This window comes from Thermobia domestica, chromosome 18, assembly GCF_964235325.1.
Source record: "Thermobia domestica chromosome 18, izTheDome1.hap1.1, whole genome shotgun sequence".
NCBI lineage: Eukaryota > Metazoa > Arthropoda > Insecta > Zygentoma > Lepismatidae > Thermobia > Thermobia domestica.
The window spans coordinates 83,656,803-83,672,352 of record NC_137471.1 but is presented as its reverse complement, the minus strand read 5'-3'; the positions used below and the strand labels follow the sequence as shown (position 1 = coordinate 83,672,352).

Below are 15,550 nucleotides of genomic sequence, written 5' to 3'. Positions count from 1 at the left end.
TGTGATTCATATCCCTTGGTAGTAATAAATTTTCTATATTTTGTTTTTGCTACATGAGGAAGTTTTAAAGATTATTAATTTAAATTCAAAACATATGGTAATTTATAGGATTACATGTTACTACATATTGTTTTTGGATAGGGAATGGTCAGTTAATATTCATACAATGGATCATCATTATTAATTTACTGAAAGTAGGCGAATACAATGCAAAGCAGTGGCGGCTTTAGCGGGTAGGCCGCGTAGACACGAGCCTACCCAAAAGTTTTGAAAAAATACATAAACGCTAAAAGTTACAATAAAGAGTAAACATATTTTCCATTATTTATATGAATGATAGATAATTATTTAACAAATAGCATCAACCACTACTGTAAAAGTAATTTCCTACCGTCGTTAATCAATCAAATTTGTTTATGTATCCATAAGCGAGGGAGCAGACCTTCCCAAAATAAAAATTCTAAAACCGCACCTGATGCAAAGTAAAAAAATGGCTACCCTATAAAGAAGGAATGACTAGCGAAACAGAAATAGAAAAGTTACAAATTACAGAATAAAATTATTCCGGATTCTCAACTTCTTTTTCTGTATAATCAGGCTAAGGCCTGGTCCAAAGGTAAAATTAAAAGTCACTGAATTGAAAGAAGTAACCCTACTTAGCTAACAGGTTACTTTTATATCTTGTGCTTGTACAAAAATACTGTAACAAAAATAATGTGTTAAGAGTGAAGTTTTTCAGTACAATATTTTCTATGTTTCTTATTGACTTAAAATAAATTTTCTTCGTGCAATTTCTTTAAAATTTACAAAAGTAGTTACATAAAATGGTAGCCAGGGACGGATCCAGGGCGGACTTCTGGGGGGGCGGTGGAGTGTAATACTGCTAGTTAGAGCTACTCGTAAGAGTTTCAAATTCTGGGATGGGTTTTATTTATATATAAAATTAAAAAATATCCTATTCGGGGGGGGGGGGCAATTGCCCCGATCGCCCTCTGGATCCGCCCCTGATGGTAGCTTTGAGAAAAATTCAAGTTTCTGCTTAAATTCCAGGCTTTCAAGGTTTTTCAAGTCACCTTAAATAATCAAAACAAAAATTGAAAGAAACATCTATCAAAAATGCTTCGAACTAATAGTGTTTAATTACAGAGGAACAAGTTGCTCTAAGCACAAAAGTCGCCTAGATTTGAATGTAAATCCCCAAATCGTTATTTAAAAATCACCGTTCATAAAAAATCAAAACAGTAACACAGCCTCTAAGCAAAGCACTTTATATATACAGGGTGGGCCATTTTAATTAATCCACGGAAATATCTGAAAAATGATAAAACATAGAAGAAATGTTTGAAGTACACGTTATATATTGCTAAGGGGGAAAACCATTTCCGCCAAAAGTACCCCTCCCCACCCCCCGGAAATGGGGGTAACGGGGGGTAACTTTGAAATGTCAAATGGGAACATGGGTCGAGTAATACCTCGTTCGAAAGGTCTTGGAAAACTAAGTAACGCTGTACCAAAATTTGTTTCATATGGAGCACCAGTTTCAAAATGGCCGCCATGATATAGTTCGGAAACTCCAGTAGCCGTAGTATGAAAACTATGGGAGGTAAATAAATGGAACAAAATTGAAATACGTAAATATTATAGGGCATATCGAATGGTGTGGTCCCTGTGATCCCAGTAGCCTCCCTGAAGGGGTCTTGGGGGCTAACTTCAAGATTTCAAATAGTAACATGAGTCGAGTGGTACATCGTTCGATAAATCTTGCAAAATCAAACATCTTGCAGGAGAAAACGATTGATGTGAAATGGCAGTGTTCTCAAAAGGCCGCCGAAACATAGTGTCAGAGAAAAGGTTTAGTATCCGTAGTATGAAAGCGATTGGAGATAAATCAACAGAAGAAAAACTGGAGTAGGTAACTGACGTAAGGCACAACGAGAGGTATTGTCGGGGTGACTCCACTGAAAGGTATCCGGTGCCGACTTGAAAATTTCAAATAGCAACTTGAAGCGAGTAACATCATGTTACATAGACAAATGAATATCAAACAGCTTCTGTAAGAATATTTTTGACATGAGACACCGTTTTCAAAATGATCGCCAAGACATGGTGAATGTGTCTAAGAAAACGTCTAGTGCCCATAGTATGAATACGGGTAGAGATAAATGAAAATAACGAAAATTAAATAGGAAAACCACGGAGGCGTTCCAAGGCTCGAGAATGATACAACAGAGATAAAAATGTTAGAGTAAAATTGCCATAATGTATAGAGAGATACCCAAGTCCTACAAAATAATCTTTTCCTGTGCTCTGTATGTGAGTGGGGTGGAAAGTAACTCCGTCGCCACAGAAACTTTTATGCAATGCGTGCTGGTTATTCGGAAAGCATTTCGGGGATATACGTACACACTGTTTCGTCCCTCAAGCTCACAATATGACATGAGTGCTAATAGTTAATCAAAATGTAACTGTGGCCAAGGGCGCCCATGTTGTGGTTTCCAAGGGAGGCAAGAAAAAGCGACATTTCAAATATAGTTTCAAATTTTGCTGTAGCTATTCTAAAAATTCTATTGAGTTTTCGATATTCCGAAGCACAATTTCCTCTAGGGGGGCGATAGCCCCCTTTGCCCCCCTTATGGGCGCCCTTGACTGTTGGCATCCGCATTAACTGAGTGCACTAATTCTCTATCCCTGAAGTCTGCCTTCCAAACAGCATTGGGTAGGTCAAGCGTACGCCCGAACCGTTGTCCGGTCGGACATTGAAATTTTGAAGTTAGCTCACAAGATCCCTTCAGGGAAGCCGCTGGGATCGCAGGGGTCACATCATTCGATATGTCCTATGATATTTACGTATTTCAATTTTGTTCCATTCATTTACCTTCCATGGTTTTCATACTACGGCTACTGGAGTTTCCGAACTATATCATGGCGGCCATTTTGAAACTGGTGCTCCATATGAAACAAATTTTGGTACAGCGTTACTTAGTTTTCCAAGACCTTTCGAACGAGGTATTACTCGACCCATGTTCCCATTTGACATTTCAAAGTTACCCCCCGTTACCCCCATTTCCGGATGGTGGGGAGGGGTACTTTTGGCGGAAATGGTTTTCCCCCTTAGCAATATATAACGTGTATTTCAAACATTTCTTCTATGTTTTATCATTTTTCAGATATTTCCGTGGATTAATTAAAATGGCCCACCCTGTATATATATATATATATATATATTGATGTGTAACAGTTTCGCCAAAAATATCTGATGAAACCACAGGTGGGTTATTTCTATTTTGAATTACTAAAGCAAAGCTAACATGAACCAGATAGTTATCGAAAAAAATTGTCGCTATATTTGAAGTTGAATCCTCTAGACAGCGAATTTTCCCCCAAATTGGCAAAACTGCATCCTATAGGCTTTGTAGACAGAGTCAAGTATAGGTACTAAACCCTGCTTACAGTGTAAATTGGTTCGAGCTAGCCCATTTCTAGGCGAATCTTAGGCTCAGTGTCGCTTATCTAAATTCGAAACAACCGTGCCATTGACATATTAACTATAGACACTATACTGTAAATATTCTTACAGAAGAAAAGTAACTTCAAAATAATAATACCGTAAAGTTATATCTCGTTTTGTTTACACTGGAGTACATTCAAGTTGTCCTTAAATTGTAAAGTTCATTGGAAGAAGAGAATACCCAAAACGAAGAACAGATATTCGCAATTTCTAAAACCAGTAAAGCCCATTATAAAGTTAATATTCCTAGAAGTTACTACATAAATGTTCTATTTCATAATTTTAAGCTTCAGTTGCAAATATTTGTTCTTCATTTTCTATATGTCTTCCTTCTGGCCAAATCTTCAGTTAGTGGCCAGTGAAGCAACGCAAAGAATATAACTAATAAAACGATGTAACACTCCACCTTCCTCTTGATGCTATACCAATGTTGAAATTGCATGTTTTGCATTGGGAATCGAACATTAAAATTCAACAAAAGTGCACTGAGGAAAAATGTCGCTTTCAAAGAAAACTTGATGCGCAGATTACTTTCAACAGTTTCTTACAAGTTCCAAATATCTATCGGCACGATAATTCAACTGACTTCTTCAAACACGCCAGATCAAGTAAGACGTGTAGTACGGCTCTATATTAAATGAGATAAGTTGTGAACAGGGCAATGCATGTTTTTACGAATAACATGACAGAGAAGAGAGGGGGTCGCTTTATATTTGTAGATAGATATCTCGATGTGCACTGTTAGAGAAATTATGGCCTTGGCGAAAAAGTGGAGTCCATTAGTTAATACAAACAAAATAAAATTACGTTAGACTGATTGTCTAATGCCAGTAGACGAAACATTTCTCTCTCTCTGTTAGAAGACAAGTTACCTTGAAATCTACTGGAATTTCCACATAAAGTTGAATTGCATTGCAATAAATAACTTGAGTTCCCTGAACGTAACGGTAACGGTGGAAAAACAAGTTATAGAGCAGTGTTGCTTCTTAGTAATAATTTGCACTTAGTGAGAGCCGGCGTTCAATCGGACGCTATCACAAAATTATAACAGTTCTCAAATTATAATGAAGGAGAAACAGGCAAACAAATACTGTACATTGCAAAATAAATAAAAGAGTACTTACCGATGATGTTCTGGATGTGGAAGAGAATCAATCCACTCTTGCACAGTAACTGGTGACTTGCGTGTTGGTACTCGTGCTGCTCCCTGACCTTGCCCGAGATCTGCAGGTAGGTTAAGGTCAAGATGGAGACAGGCTCTGGTGCTTTCTTCAGCCCAACTACGGCCACCACCAACACACTGTTGCTGCTGTTGATTTACTTGTTCGTCAGGCCTCTGCAACACAATCCCTGGAGCAGACGGGCTTGGAGGATTGAGGGTCACCAAAGATTTCTTAGCCACTGGTTCTCCTTCGATTCCTTCTTCCTCATTCCCACCACCCCCCTGGTTGTCTGCTGATGTTGAGTCCTCTACCACGCCGCCAGCAGGCGGATTTTCGTTTTCGGAATCATTAGCACCATTGTGACTCGAAACACGAGCCTTGCTTTTGCGAGTCATTCCCGAAACACAAATTTCTTCCAATTCGTGGTTGTCTTCACCTATATTTTCCCAATAGTCATGACGCGTTTTGATTGCAACTAACTTCTCTTCAGGACTTAAATTACTCCTTAAGACCTCTAGAACACTTCGAGCACGTTCATCACTGTACGTTGGTGACTTGGTAGACGATGTTGGACCCTCACTAACAATACAATCACCTTTTTTGTGAACCACCCCACATTGCTTACAACTTATTTGGGTATCTACTATGCATACATCACTAACATTTGAGGTCACTGTCACGTCTTTCGCTGTGACACCATCACTACCTATAGGAACACTATGGGATTTTGCACTACTACATTCTTGCTGGTCGACAACAATCGACGGCGATATCTCCTCGACTTGGGATGAACCGGAAGTTGTACTAAAGAAGTTTCGAATGTGACGTAACGTGGGGGCTGCTGATGCTCCCGATAAGCGAGAAGAGGCTACTGAAGCTGTCCGTTGAAGATGAGTGGTAAGTGTTCTTCGAAGGGTTTTGGGAGAGCCTTGGATTGAACGCAAGAATCCTTGTAGTTTTGTCTGAAGCGCTTCACCTGGACGACATGACACTGTTGGGCTTTTACGATCATTGATAGGTTCCGGCTCTAGTTCCGATTCTGGAAAAAAATAGTAATACATTTTAACTCTTAGGTATTTAATATGTACAAAAATCATTTCAGTGTAATTAATTTCTGCAAAGTCGATAATCGCTCACAAAAAAGTTTAATATACACGTATACAACTAATTACGCTCTGCACACCCGTAATTTCTAACATGGCTGTAGCAGTACGGTGGCCCAGTGGTAGATCGTCCATCTCTGGTACAAGGGGTATCTGGTTTGGTTCCAGCTCATGTGTGTTTATGGTGGACAACATCACGTCCATGGGTTTTCTGGAGATTCTTCCGTTTTGTCCCACATTTTCATTCCACCAATTATTTTAATTAATCACTCGTCTCCTTTAAGCTAAAAGGTACCTGTAGAACGTCAAATTAGAATTTTAATTTAATTTTCCTAACCTGGCAAGGGGGAGCATAAGGAAGAAGACAGGTTATGAAAGAAATTAAATTTTTAGTGCCGATTATGCCCTGTGGGCTAACGGAGGCGGATGAATTAATAATCATGAAAAAAATTACTCGAATGAGAATGTAGGAGAAAACGGGAGAACCACAATAACAACCAAGGACATAATGTTGTCTACCACAATCTCGCGTAGTAATGGATCAACCAAGGACCCTTTCCTCCATATGTGAGCGCTCTAGCACTGAGCCACCGTATCCCCAGATTAAAGGTTAGCAAAAGGACCAAGCTTCTGAAAGACAGTGCTGCGTATACTAAAGAAGATGAACATCCTTACCTGAAATCGAACCCACGACCTCACGCAGCGAAGGTACATTGTAGAGAAAGATCAACAAGATGTGTACCGTATAATTTGCAGGGTTTCAAGTATTAGGAAATGGAAAAGGATTTGGTATCTATCGTGTGCATATATATTAAGTTACAATTACTTTCCTGTATTAATATACATTCAGAAGGGTCAATTTTAATTAAGAGAATTAAAAATCAATATTAAAAATAAACGTTGTTAATTTAATTGTACTTTAAGTTTTCTCATTACATTTTATTTTAATAAATTAAACAAACCTTCCGTTTTCCCAATAAAAGAAATAAAATGATGATGAAAGAGATAATGAGCCAGCTTATATACCTAACATCGCATTGCGAAACTGTTGCATATTCTAGAAGGAACGGTAGGGATACGGCATACATGAAAATATGTGATGTGTTTACAAGGTAGGGTACCCAGGTGTAGCACACCAATTGTGATAAGATTGCACAGACATAGAGAACATCGAAAAAGAAGCGACATGTATTTTTTTTATATCGGCCAACAAGCGCACTGAAAGAGTCAAATAGGGGCATAAAAATGGGGTCAAAATGAAATTATGTGGAATATAGCGAGAACGAGAAGAGATATCGGAAAAGATTAAATGTGCGAAATACTACTCATAGTCGACGCAAGGCAATGAAGTAGAACGCACCCATACGAAGATAGCAGAATATCCGGAAATAGACCAATTATGTGTACAACATTGTCGCATTGTGTTACGGAAATGAGCGCAAAGAGTGGTAAAGAGCAAAAAGAAATAAGAAACAAAAACAGAAAATACGTATTTTTGCTTTGGATGCCCGTATGTGAAAGAGACGCAGATTCATCTCAATGCACGAAGATGGGAGAACACGCAGGAAGGATGCAAACGCCGTTCGTGTAGGCAGCCATCGAGACAGTACTACGCAGTGGATTGCATACATCGCGTAATGGGAAGAAAAATTAATAGCACAGTAGAATGTAATAGCAAGTAGTCCACATACGTAAGATAAACAGCAACAGTAATATTAGTACCACGCATGAGTATCAACATTACATCAATACGAAAACACGGGTACAACATAACAATAATAGTAATATCTTTGTTTTTCTGTTACTACTGCCTACACACATTTTCGTTTCCAACATCCATCTCATCGTTGTTCCCATTACGCGATATATGCAACCCACTGCGCAGTACTATCTCGCTGGCTGTCTATACGAACGGGGTTTGCATCCTTCCTGAGTGCTATCCCATCTTCGTGCAATGAGATGAATCTGCGTCTCTTTCTCATACGGACAACATATGCACCCAAATTAAAAACACGTATTTTCTGTTTGCATTTCTTCCTTCTTTCGGCTCCTTACCACCCTTTTGGCTCATTTACGTAACACATGACGACAATGCAGTACACGTGATTAGTCCATTTCCGGATGTTCCGCTATCTTCGCATAGGTGTGTTCTACTTCATTGCCTTGCGTCGACTATGGGTAGTATTACGTACATTTAACTTTTTCCGATCTCTTTTCTCGTTCTCGCTATATTCCACATAATCTCATTTTGACCCCATTTTTATGCTCCTTTCAATTCGCTTGTTGGCCGATATAAAAAAAAATACGTATCGCTTCTTTTTCGATGTTCTCTATGTCTGTGCAATCTTATCACAATCGGCGTGTTACACCTGGGTACCCTGTCTTGTTAGACTTTAGGTTGAGATATTTGTCAGCTAAATATAAAAAATATACTTGCGAGGTTAAAACCTGACATATTTGGGGTATTATATATATATATATATATATATATATATATATGGAGGACAGTAACAACACCGAAAAACTTTGGCAGGTGATTCCTTATATGAAAGAAAGAAAAAGGTCTAATGAACATGGGTCGAAAAACGTCTCCTTTCAGAGTTATGAACCGCCGAATATTAGAAAAACCACGTTTCAAACCGCCCTGGCTTTGAGACTATAGGGCCTATCCCAAGCAGTTTAAGTAGTTGAGTTGAGTTGATTTTGAGTTTAACGTCCCGTTCAGCAGCGAGGCTATATGAGACGTGAACTTACTGATTAACGTGGAATCCGAACCACATGAGCTATCGCAGTTTAAGGAATTACACAGGAACTAGTATGCGTTTTGTCTAAATACCCATGTTTCAGAATTCACCGGTACCAGCGAAACAACGCACCATTAGTACTTAAAGGAGTGTCCCTATATCTCAACTTTCTTTTTACAGTTCGTTTAGCCGATAACGGAAGATGGTAAAACATGGATATTTAGGAAGAGCGTATACTAGTTCTTGTGTAATTCCTTAAACCGCTTAGGATACGTCCTATAGTTTCTAAGCCAGGGTGTTTTGAAACGTGATTTTTCGAATTTTCGGCGGTTCATAACTTTGAAAGGAGACGTTTTTCGACCCATGTATATTAGAACTTTTTTCTCTCATTTCAAATAAGGAATCATCTTTCAAAGTTTTTCGGTGTTGTTACCTTCTACCCTATATATATATATATATATATATATATATATATATATATATATATATATACAAGGTGCGGAAAAAGTCCCGGAACGGTCCAATATCTCGCGAAGTATAAAGATCAGCAAAACAAAAATAACATTTGTTAAATAGTTTTGAAAAAGCTATCCAATAGTACCAAACACAACACCCTATCCCCCCGCCCTTCGGGGGTACGGGGGTAACTTTAAAATTTAAAATGGGAACCCCCATTTCTTATTGCAGATTTGGATTCTCCAGAAAAAGTGAGAGTGATTTGACCCAAAATTGAGAACAGTGCCTTCACGGATGGCGCTTCAATCGACACACAAAAAAGGGGGCGGCAAAATATTATGAAAATGTTGCCTCTCAGTATCGTACTCTGTGGCCATATGGTTAGCATACTGAACTGCGAAATCAGAGGTCGCGAGTTCAATTCCCGCGCAGAGTAACGTTCTTTATGTGAATTTTTATACCCAAATAATGAATTCATACATTTTACTTCGATAAAAATAATATATTTGTCCATATTTATTAATTTGCAAGAAAATACAAATGGCGACAAAAATGGTTTATTTTTGTTCTAAATAACCCTATGAACTCTAACCCAAATAACAATATTACTAAGAACTACTTCATAAAACTAGTTTGGAAAACAATTATCGAAATTTGTATTCTTTGTAATTTCAAAAAAGTACTAATTAAAGTTAAAAAGTATGGAATTTATTTTGGGAAATAAAATAAAGATGATTTCCTTGAACGGGGATCGAACTCAACGTCTCACTCTGCAATCCAATACGCTAACCGTACAATCCAACACGCTAACCGTACGATCAGAGAGCGGAACTGAAAATTCGCATTTTCGTTATAGGGATGTGCACGAAACAAGATTTGCGGCTGTCTCGTCTCGAAAATGTACTGTAAAAATGATGTCTCGACTCGAAAAATGTATATTTTTCTATTGGAAGAGCCGTGTCTCGATTCGAATTTTGTCCGGAAAATCCTGTCTCGACTCGTCTCGTGCGCTTCCCTAATTTTCGTGACGTTTTAGTGCACCGTCTATTTTTGTGTGCCGATTCAAGTGCCATCTGCAAAGACACTGTTTTCAATTTTGGGTCAAATCACTGTCACTTTTTCTGGAGAATCCAAATCTGCAATAAGAAATGAGGGTTTCCATTTAAAATTTTAATGTTACCCCCCCCCGTACTTCCGAAGGGCAGGCGGATAGGGTGTTGCGTTTGGTATCATTGGATAGCTTTTTCAAAACTATTTAACACGTGTTATTTTTGTTTTGCTGATCTTTATACTTCACGAGACATTGGACCGTTCCGAGATTTTTCCGCACCCTGTATATTATATATATTTCGGTGGCGCCAAATCCTTACACACTTGGAATAGAGACGGTATACAGAGTGTTATATAAATGTGTCACAAAATTTTGGGAACAGTTTCCTCACCAAAATAAGAAAAAAGTTCATATGGACCTGTGCTCAGAAGTTGATAGTTTCAGAGTTATAGGGTGCCGAAAACATGAAATAAGTGAAATTTAAAAGTTCATAGCTCCACTACTATGGGACATATCGTAGTCAGGTCAGGACATCACTGAGGAACTGGTATTTGAACTATCCAAATATCCATCTTTCAGAACCTCCAATACTTGCACAATCATTTTTAGAGAGGCTGTTTGGGTGTATTTGATCACTCTCCAATTACTTTTCTAAAACTGGGCGTGCAACTACAGGAGCATTCTTAAACATGGATATTTGGATAGTTTATATACCACTTTCTCAGTAATGTCTTGACACCACTACGATAAGTCTCATAGTAGTGGAGCTATTAACTTATTCCACGTTTTCGGCACTCTACAACTCCGAAACTATCCACTTTTTTAGCATAGGTCCATATGAAGTTTTTTTCTTATTTTGATGTAAGGAATTTGTTCATAAAATACTGACGCATTTATGTAACACCCTCTATATGACACATTTATGTAACACCCTGAATATCTCACTTACTTGACGTATGAGGAGATATATAAAAAAATGAGTATTGTTGTTTAATATCAGTTAAACCTCAAAAGTATCTGTGAGGGTAAAACCTCACATGCTTGGGGTATGAGAGGGTACATAATACGGATACCTTAAACCACCAGCATAGATTCTTTCTGTGTAATCCTTTTTAATGTGTTTATCAGAGTTTATTGCAAATTATTTTCATTCTCCCTTCTGGTATAAGGAATCAGCTCCTTACTGTATGTTCTCTACCATATGGTGATGGAATATACAGGGTGTCTCAAAAGTCCCCTGACACATGGTAGCTCTGTTAATATCAGAGTTACAACAAAATGTAAGAGGGAAAATCGTTTTTAAATATAATGTTTTCAGAGCTCCTTCGTGGCTATGCGGTTAGCGTACGCGCCTTTGGTTGAACGGGACGTTAAAATCAACTCAACTCAACTATGTTTTCAATCTAAAGTTTTTTTTTTTTTTTTTTTTTTATCAGACGAGCCGTTTGGGCTGTACACTCTTTATGCGCACAATGTTAAATGAAAATACAACGTTGCCATTTACGTGAGGTGGATAAATTTTGTAAGAGTATAGTGAATGGGGGCATGTTTGAAATGGGGGCTCGCCATCGAGACGTTATCGTAAAACACAGCAACTTCATTGATCGATTTATGGGTCCAGCTAAATGGCAACGTCGCATTTTCATTTAACATTGGACGCATAAAGCGTGCACAGCCCAAACGGCTCTTCCTATTTAAAAGAAAAAAAAAACTCCTTCACTTTAGATTGAAAATATCATATTTGGAAACGGTTTTCCATCTTACATCTTAAAAATGAAGTGAAATGAAATCTTTGAGTTTTACGTCCCACGGTTATGCCGGTTAGGCTAAAGGAGACGGTGATGATGAGAAATGAATGAAATGGTGGAATGAAGAAAGTGGGAGGAAACGGGAGAACCCCGAGAAAACCCACGCACACGGTGTTTGTCCACCACAAAGTTCACTTGGCGGGGCTTGGGATCGAACCCGGGACCCCAAGCACCAGGGGTGAACGCTCTACCACTCAGCCACCACGGCCCCCATCTTACATTTTATTGTAGCTTTGATAATAACTGAGTTACCTTATATCAGGGGACTTTTGAGACACCCTGTATACTACCGAGTGGGGATAGTAATATATAATTGGAACGCTTAATATATTGCATAAAATCGCTTCTCACTACCTGTTACAGTTTTTACCCTATAACGATCAAGGATAAAACCGGAAGCGACTGATTTCTGCCACCCCGGCTTTATTAGAGAGATTAGAATGGAGATGGAATACATTCTTAAGGAGCTTAATTCATTACATAAGATAGCTTTTCGTTATCTAGTACTGTTTTTATTCTATAGAAATCAACGTAAAGCCGAAAGTGGCTGATTTCTAAGACTTTTAGTTTGAATAGGGGTGTTAAGAGAGAAAATTCTACTTATTCTTTGATACGCTAAATCGATTCTAAAAAATCTACTTTTTCCTATCTCTTATTGCCATGACAATTCTCCAGATAATGTTTCACCTGCATCTTCCTGCAGCACTTCATCCTTGCCAATCATCGGTGACCTAAGGAGGTTAGGTACGATCTCATTGGGAAAACAACAGTATGGAATTTCGAAGAATTAAGACTGGTTAATTGATAAACTTTATGGGGTTAAAATATTATTACGGTACTATCAGTTTCTAATACTTTGATTTGTTGGCGAAAAACCACTACAAATATATTCAAAATATATGCATTTTGTAATGAAAAGTTCTGTCATTAAAATTATCTTTTTTATTATTGTGATAACCCCCAAAATAAGCAAAATTGGTAAAAGAACAAAAATCAAAAAGAGTTACGTAACAAAGGGGGAGGGGTTCAGCCTTGCATTACGAAGTGTGACAAGGGAGAGGGAGGGGGTAAAATTGATCAAAAACAGGGTTACGTAATAGGTGAACGGCCCCTAATGCCTACTACGCGTGTTACCTATCTGCAACACGTTTTTGAATGACTCCAATTTCATTAGTTCTCCAGATATGTACCTTCGAAGCAATGTGTACAAAATAAAGTGGTATTTTCATCAATATCTCGGTCGATTGCTTGTCATGACCAATACTATCATTCCTCAAAATATAGCACTTTCCTGGTCGGACACCCTACACCCTAAGTATATTACATACAGGGTGTTTCAAAGCAACACTGACAACGTTTGAGAGGTGATTCCTGACACCAAGATAAGACGAAAAGAACTGGGTGCACAGATCCTTTCTTTCGGAGTTACAGGCTGCCGAAAACATGAAAAAAAATGCTCTTTAAAGGTCTATACCTTCAAAACTATAGGACCTACTGTTGTCGGGTCAAGACTTCACTTAGGAACTAATATGTGTGCTATCCAAAAATATTTATTTCAGAATCCTGAGGTACTTCCGCAACAATTTTTATAGAAGCAGTTTGGCTACGGGCATATAATTTGAAGTACTCATCAACTACATCTATAAAAATTATTGCGGAAGTACCGCAGGATTCTGAAACGTATTTTTGAATAGAACACATATTAGTTCCTAAGTGAAGTCTTGACCCGACAATTGTTTTGGAGCTATGGATTTTTAAATTTCATTTTTTCATGTCTTCGGCAGCCTATAACTCCGAAAGGAAGCATTTGTGCACCCAGGTTGGTCTATACTTTTTGTCTTATCTTGGTGTTAGGTGATCACCTCCAAACGCTGTCAGTGCTGTTTTGAAACACCCTGTATATATAGTGAAGTAATGAAGTAATATGAAGAAATGGGATAAGACTATAAAAGTATTGTGTGTGATTGATTATAATGGATTATAGGCAATAATGGATTATAGACAGTTTGAGTACGCAACATTTTTAAAAGTTTATTTATTTAGTTAGTTAGTTACATATTTACATATTTTGTGGGGAGTCTATTCAATAATTTCACGTACAAAGCAGGATTCATTTTGAACGGAGAAAACCCATCTCTATTACAACAATTCTCTTTCATTAGCTACAAGGAATCGCCATATAAAGTTTAGTGGCGTCGTTCGCCACATGAATTCTTTAAACTCTATCTCAATTTCAATTGACATGTACGCTATCGTGTTATTTCTTATTCTTACGATTGAATGCTTTAGTGGAGAATATTTGATACCTTAGTTGATACCAGAATGCATTGTTGATAAGGATCCGATATACGTATGTGATAAGTTACCTATATAAATTATCCTATCTATGTTAAAGTAAACTGCATTAAAATCGATAAAAGAACACATATTGTGCATGCCTATGTCTTTTGCTGAAGATTGGAGATGCGTATCAGAAAATACCTAGTGTTGCAGCAGAAACTATAAAGTAGTTATCAATGCCTCGAAATAGGCCAAGTTAATTCTGAGAATGTTCGTTCATAAGCAAGTTCTCTGCAATATTTTTCTTTGAATTTTCTTGAACTACGAATTGAAAAGACCATTCTGTTGTTTCTACTAATAACTTTGAAGAATAAGAATTTTTCACTTCAAAGTAGTTCAGCAAATATATCAACCACGTTCTATTCAGAACACACATACTTTTAGGAATGATTCCCGAGAATGTGCGGGGGAGAAACTATATAACTACTAACGCAACTTGGTATTTTGCAGCCTTCTACTGCGACAAGTTAACTTCGTATCGGTGGAGAAGTTTTGCCTCTGATGCACTATGCCAAACTCAATTAAACATGTGAAAAGGTTAAAAATTGACACACTGGAGCGCTCAAAGGAGCGCTTACAACGAACTACCGTAGATCACAGATACTCGAAACGAAAGAACACGAAGCAAAATAAAAGTTTAGCAAGTTTATTATAATAAAATTGGAAGTTCATTATTTTACATAGTGCGCATCTTGAGGAAAAAAACAAAAAACTATTAAACGATAATTCGCTAATTTTAGAATTTTCAATGTCGCTCGTTCCGTGATACTTATTGTATGAACATTTTTCTTCGAATATAAATATAAAAAGAAAATGCATGTGTACCGAAAATTTAGTGTTAACATATCTCCTCCTCACCTTTCAACTGGTTAGAGTATAGTAAATGTATATTTCTGGGGATCAGTCATACCTAGCATCCCTATGTCCCCACTGTGGTTTTAGTAATTAAATATTACCAATTAAAATAATCTTTGTTGGGTTACAATCTTTGAAGGGTTATTAGCAGAAAAATGACCCGCTTCTAACTGAATAATGCCTGGTTAATTCATCATATCCCGTAGTCGTAATTCCTGGCTTCTCAGATCGGATTTTCCTGCGCCATTTTTTGAAGCCGAATTCACTCATGAGGAGATGGATTTTTAATGAACTGTATGACAAGTGGACTTGTAATGAATTGTATGTTTTCCTTTTATATGTATATCTGATATATGTAATAATCTGACGCAGTGCAATTTAAAGAAGCATAACTTGTTGAGTTGACAACATTGTTAACCTTGTGGTAGCACAGCGAATGCCAATGTCCCCATTCCGACATATGTATGGTACAAAATTTCAGTTTTTTTTCATGGTGTATCAAGATATATCCACCCTATATAT

General features: G+C 37.6%; 1 protein-coding gene across 3 annotated transcripts in view; it reads right to left on the bottom strand.

Annotated features, from left to right (window-relative positions):
* olf186-M (Ki-ras-induced actin-interacting protein-IP3R-interacting domain olf186-M) overlaps positions 1-15,550 on the bottom strand; it is a 434,062-nt gene that overhangs the window by 349,442 nt on the left and 69,070 nt on the right. For all 3 annotated transcript variants that reach the window (XM_081745924.1, XM_081745927.1, XM_081745925.1), the window contains exon 3: positions 4,633-5,710. In XM_081745924.1, coding sequence (XP_081602050.1) covers positions 4,633-5,710 — 1,078 coding nt within the window. The remainder of the gene's footprint in view (positions 1-4,632; positions 5,711-15,550) is intronic.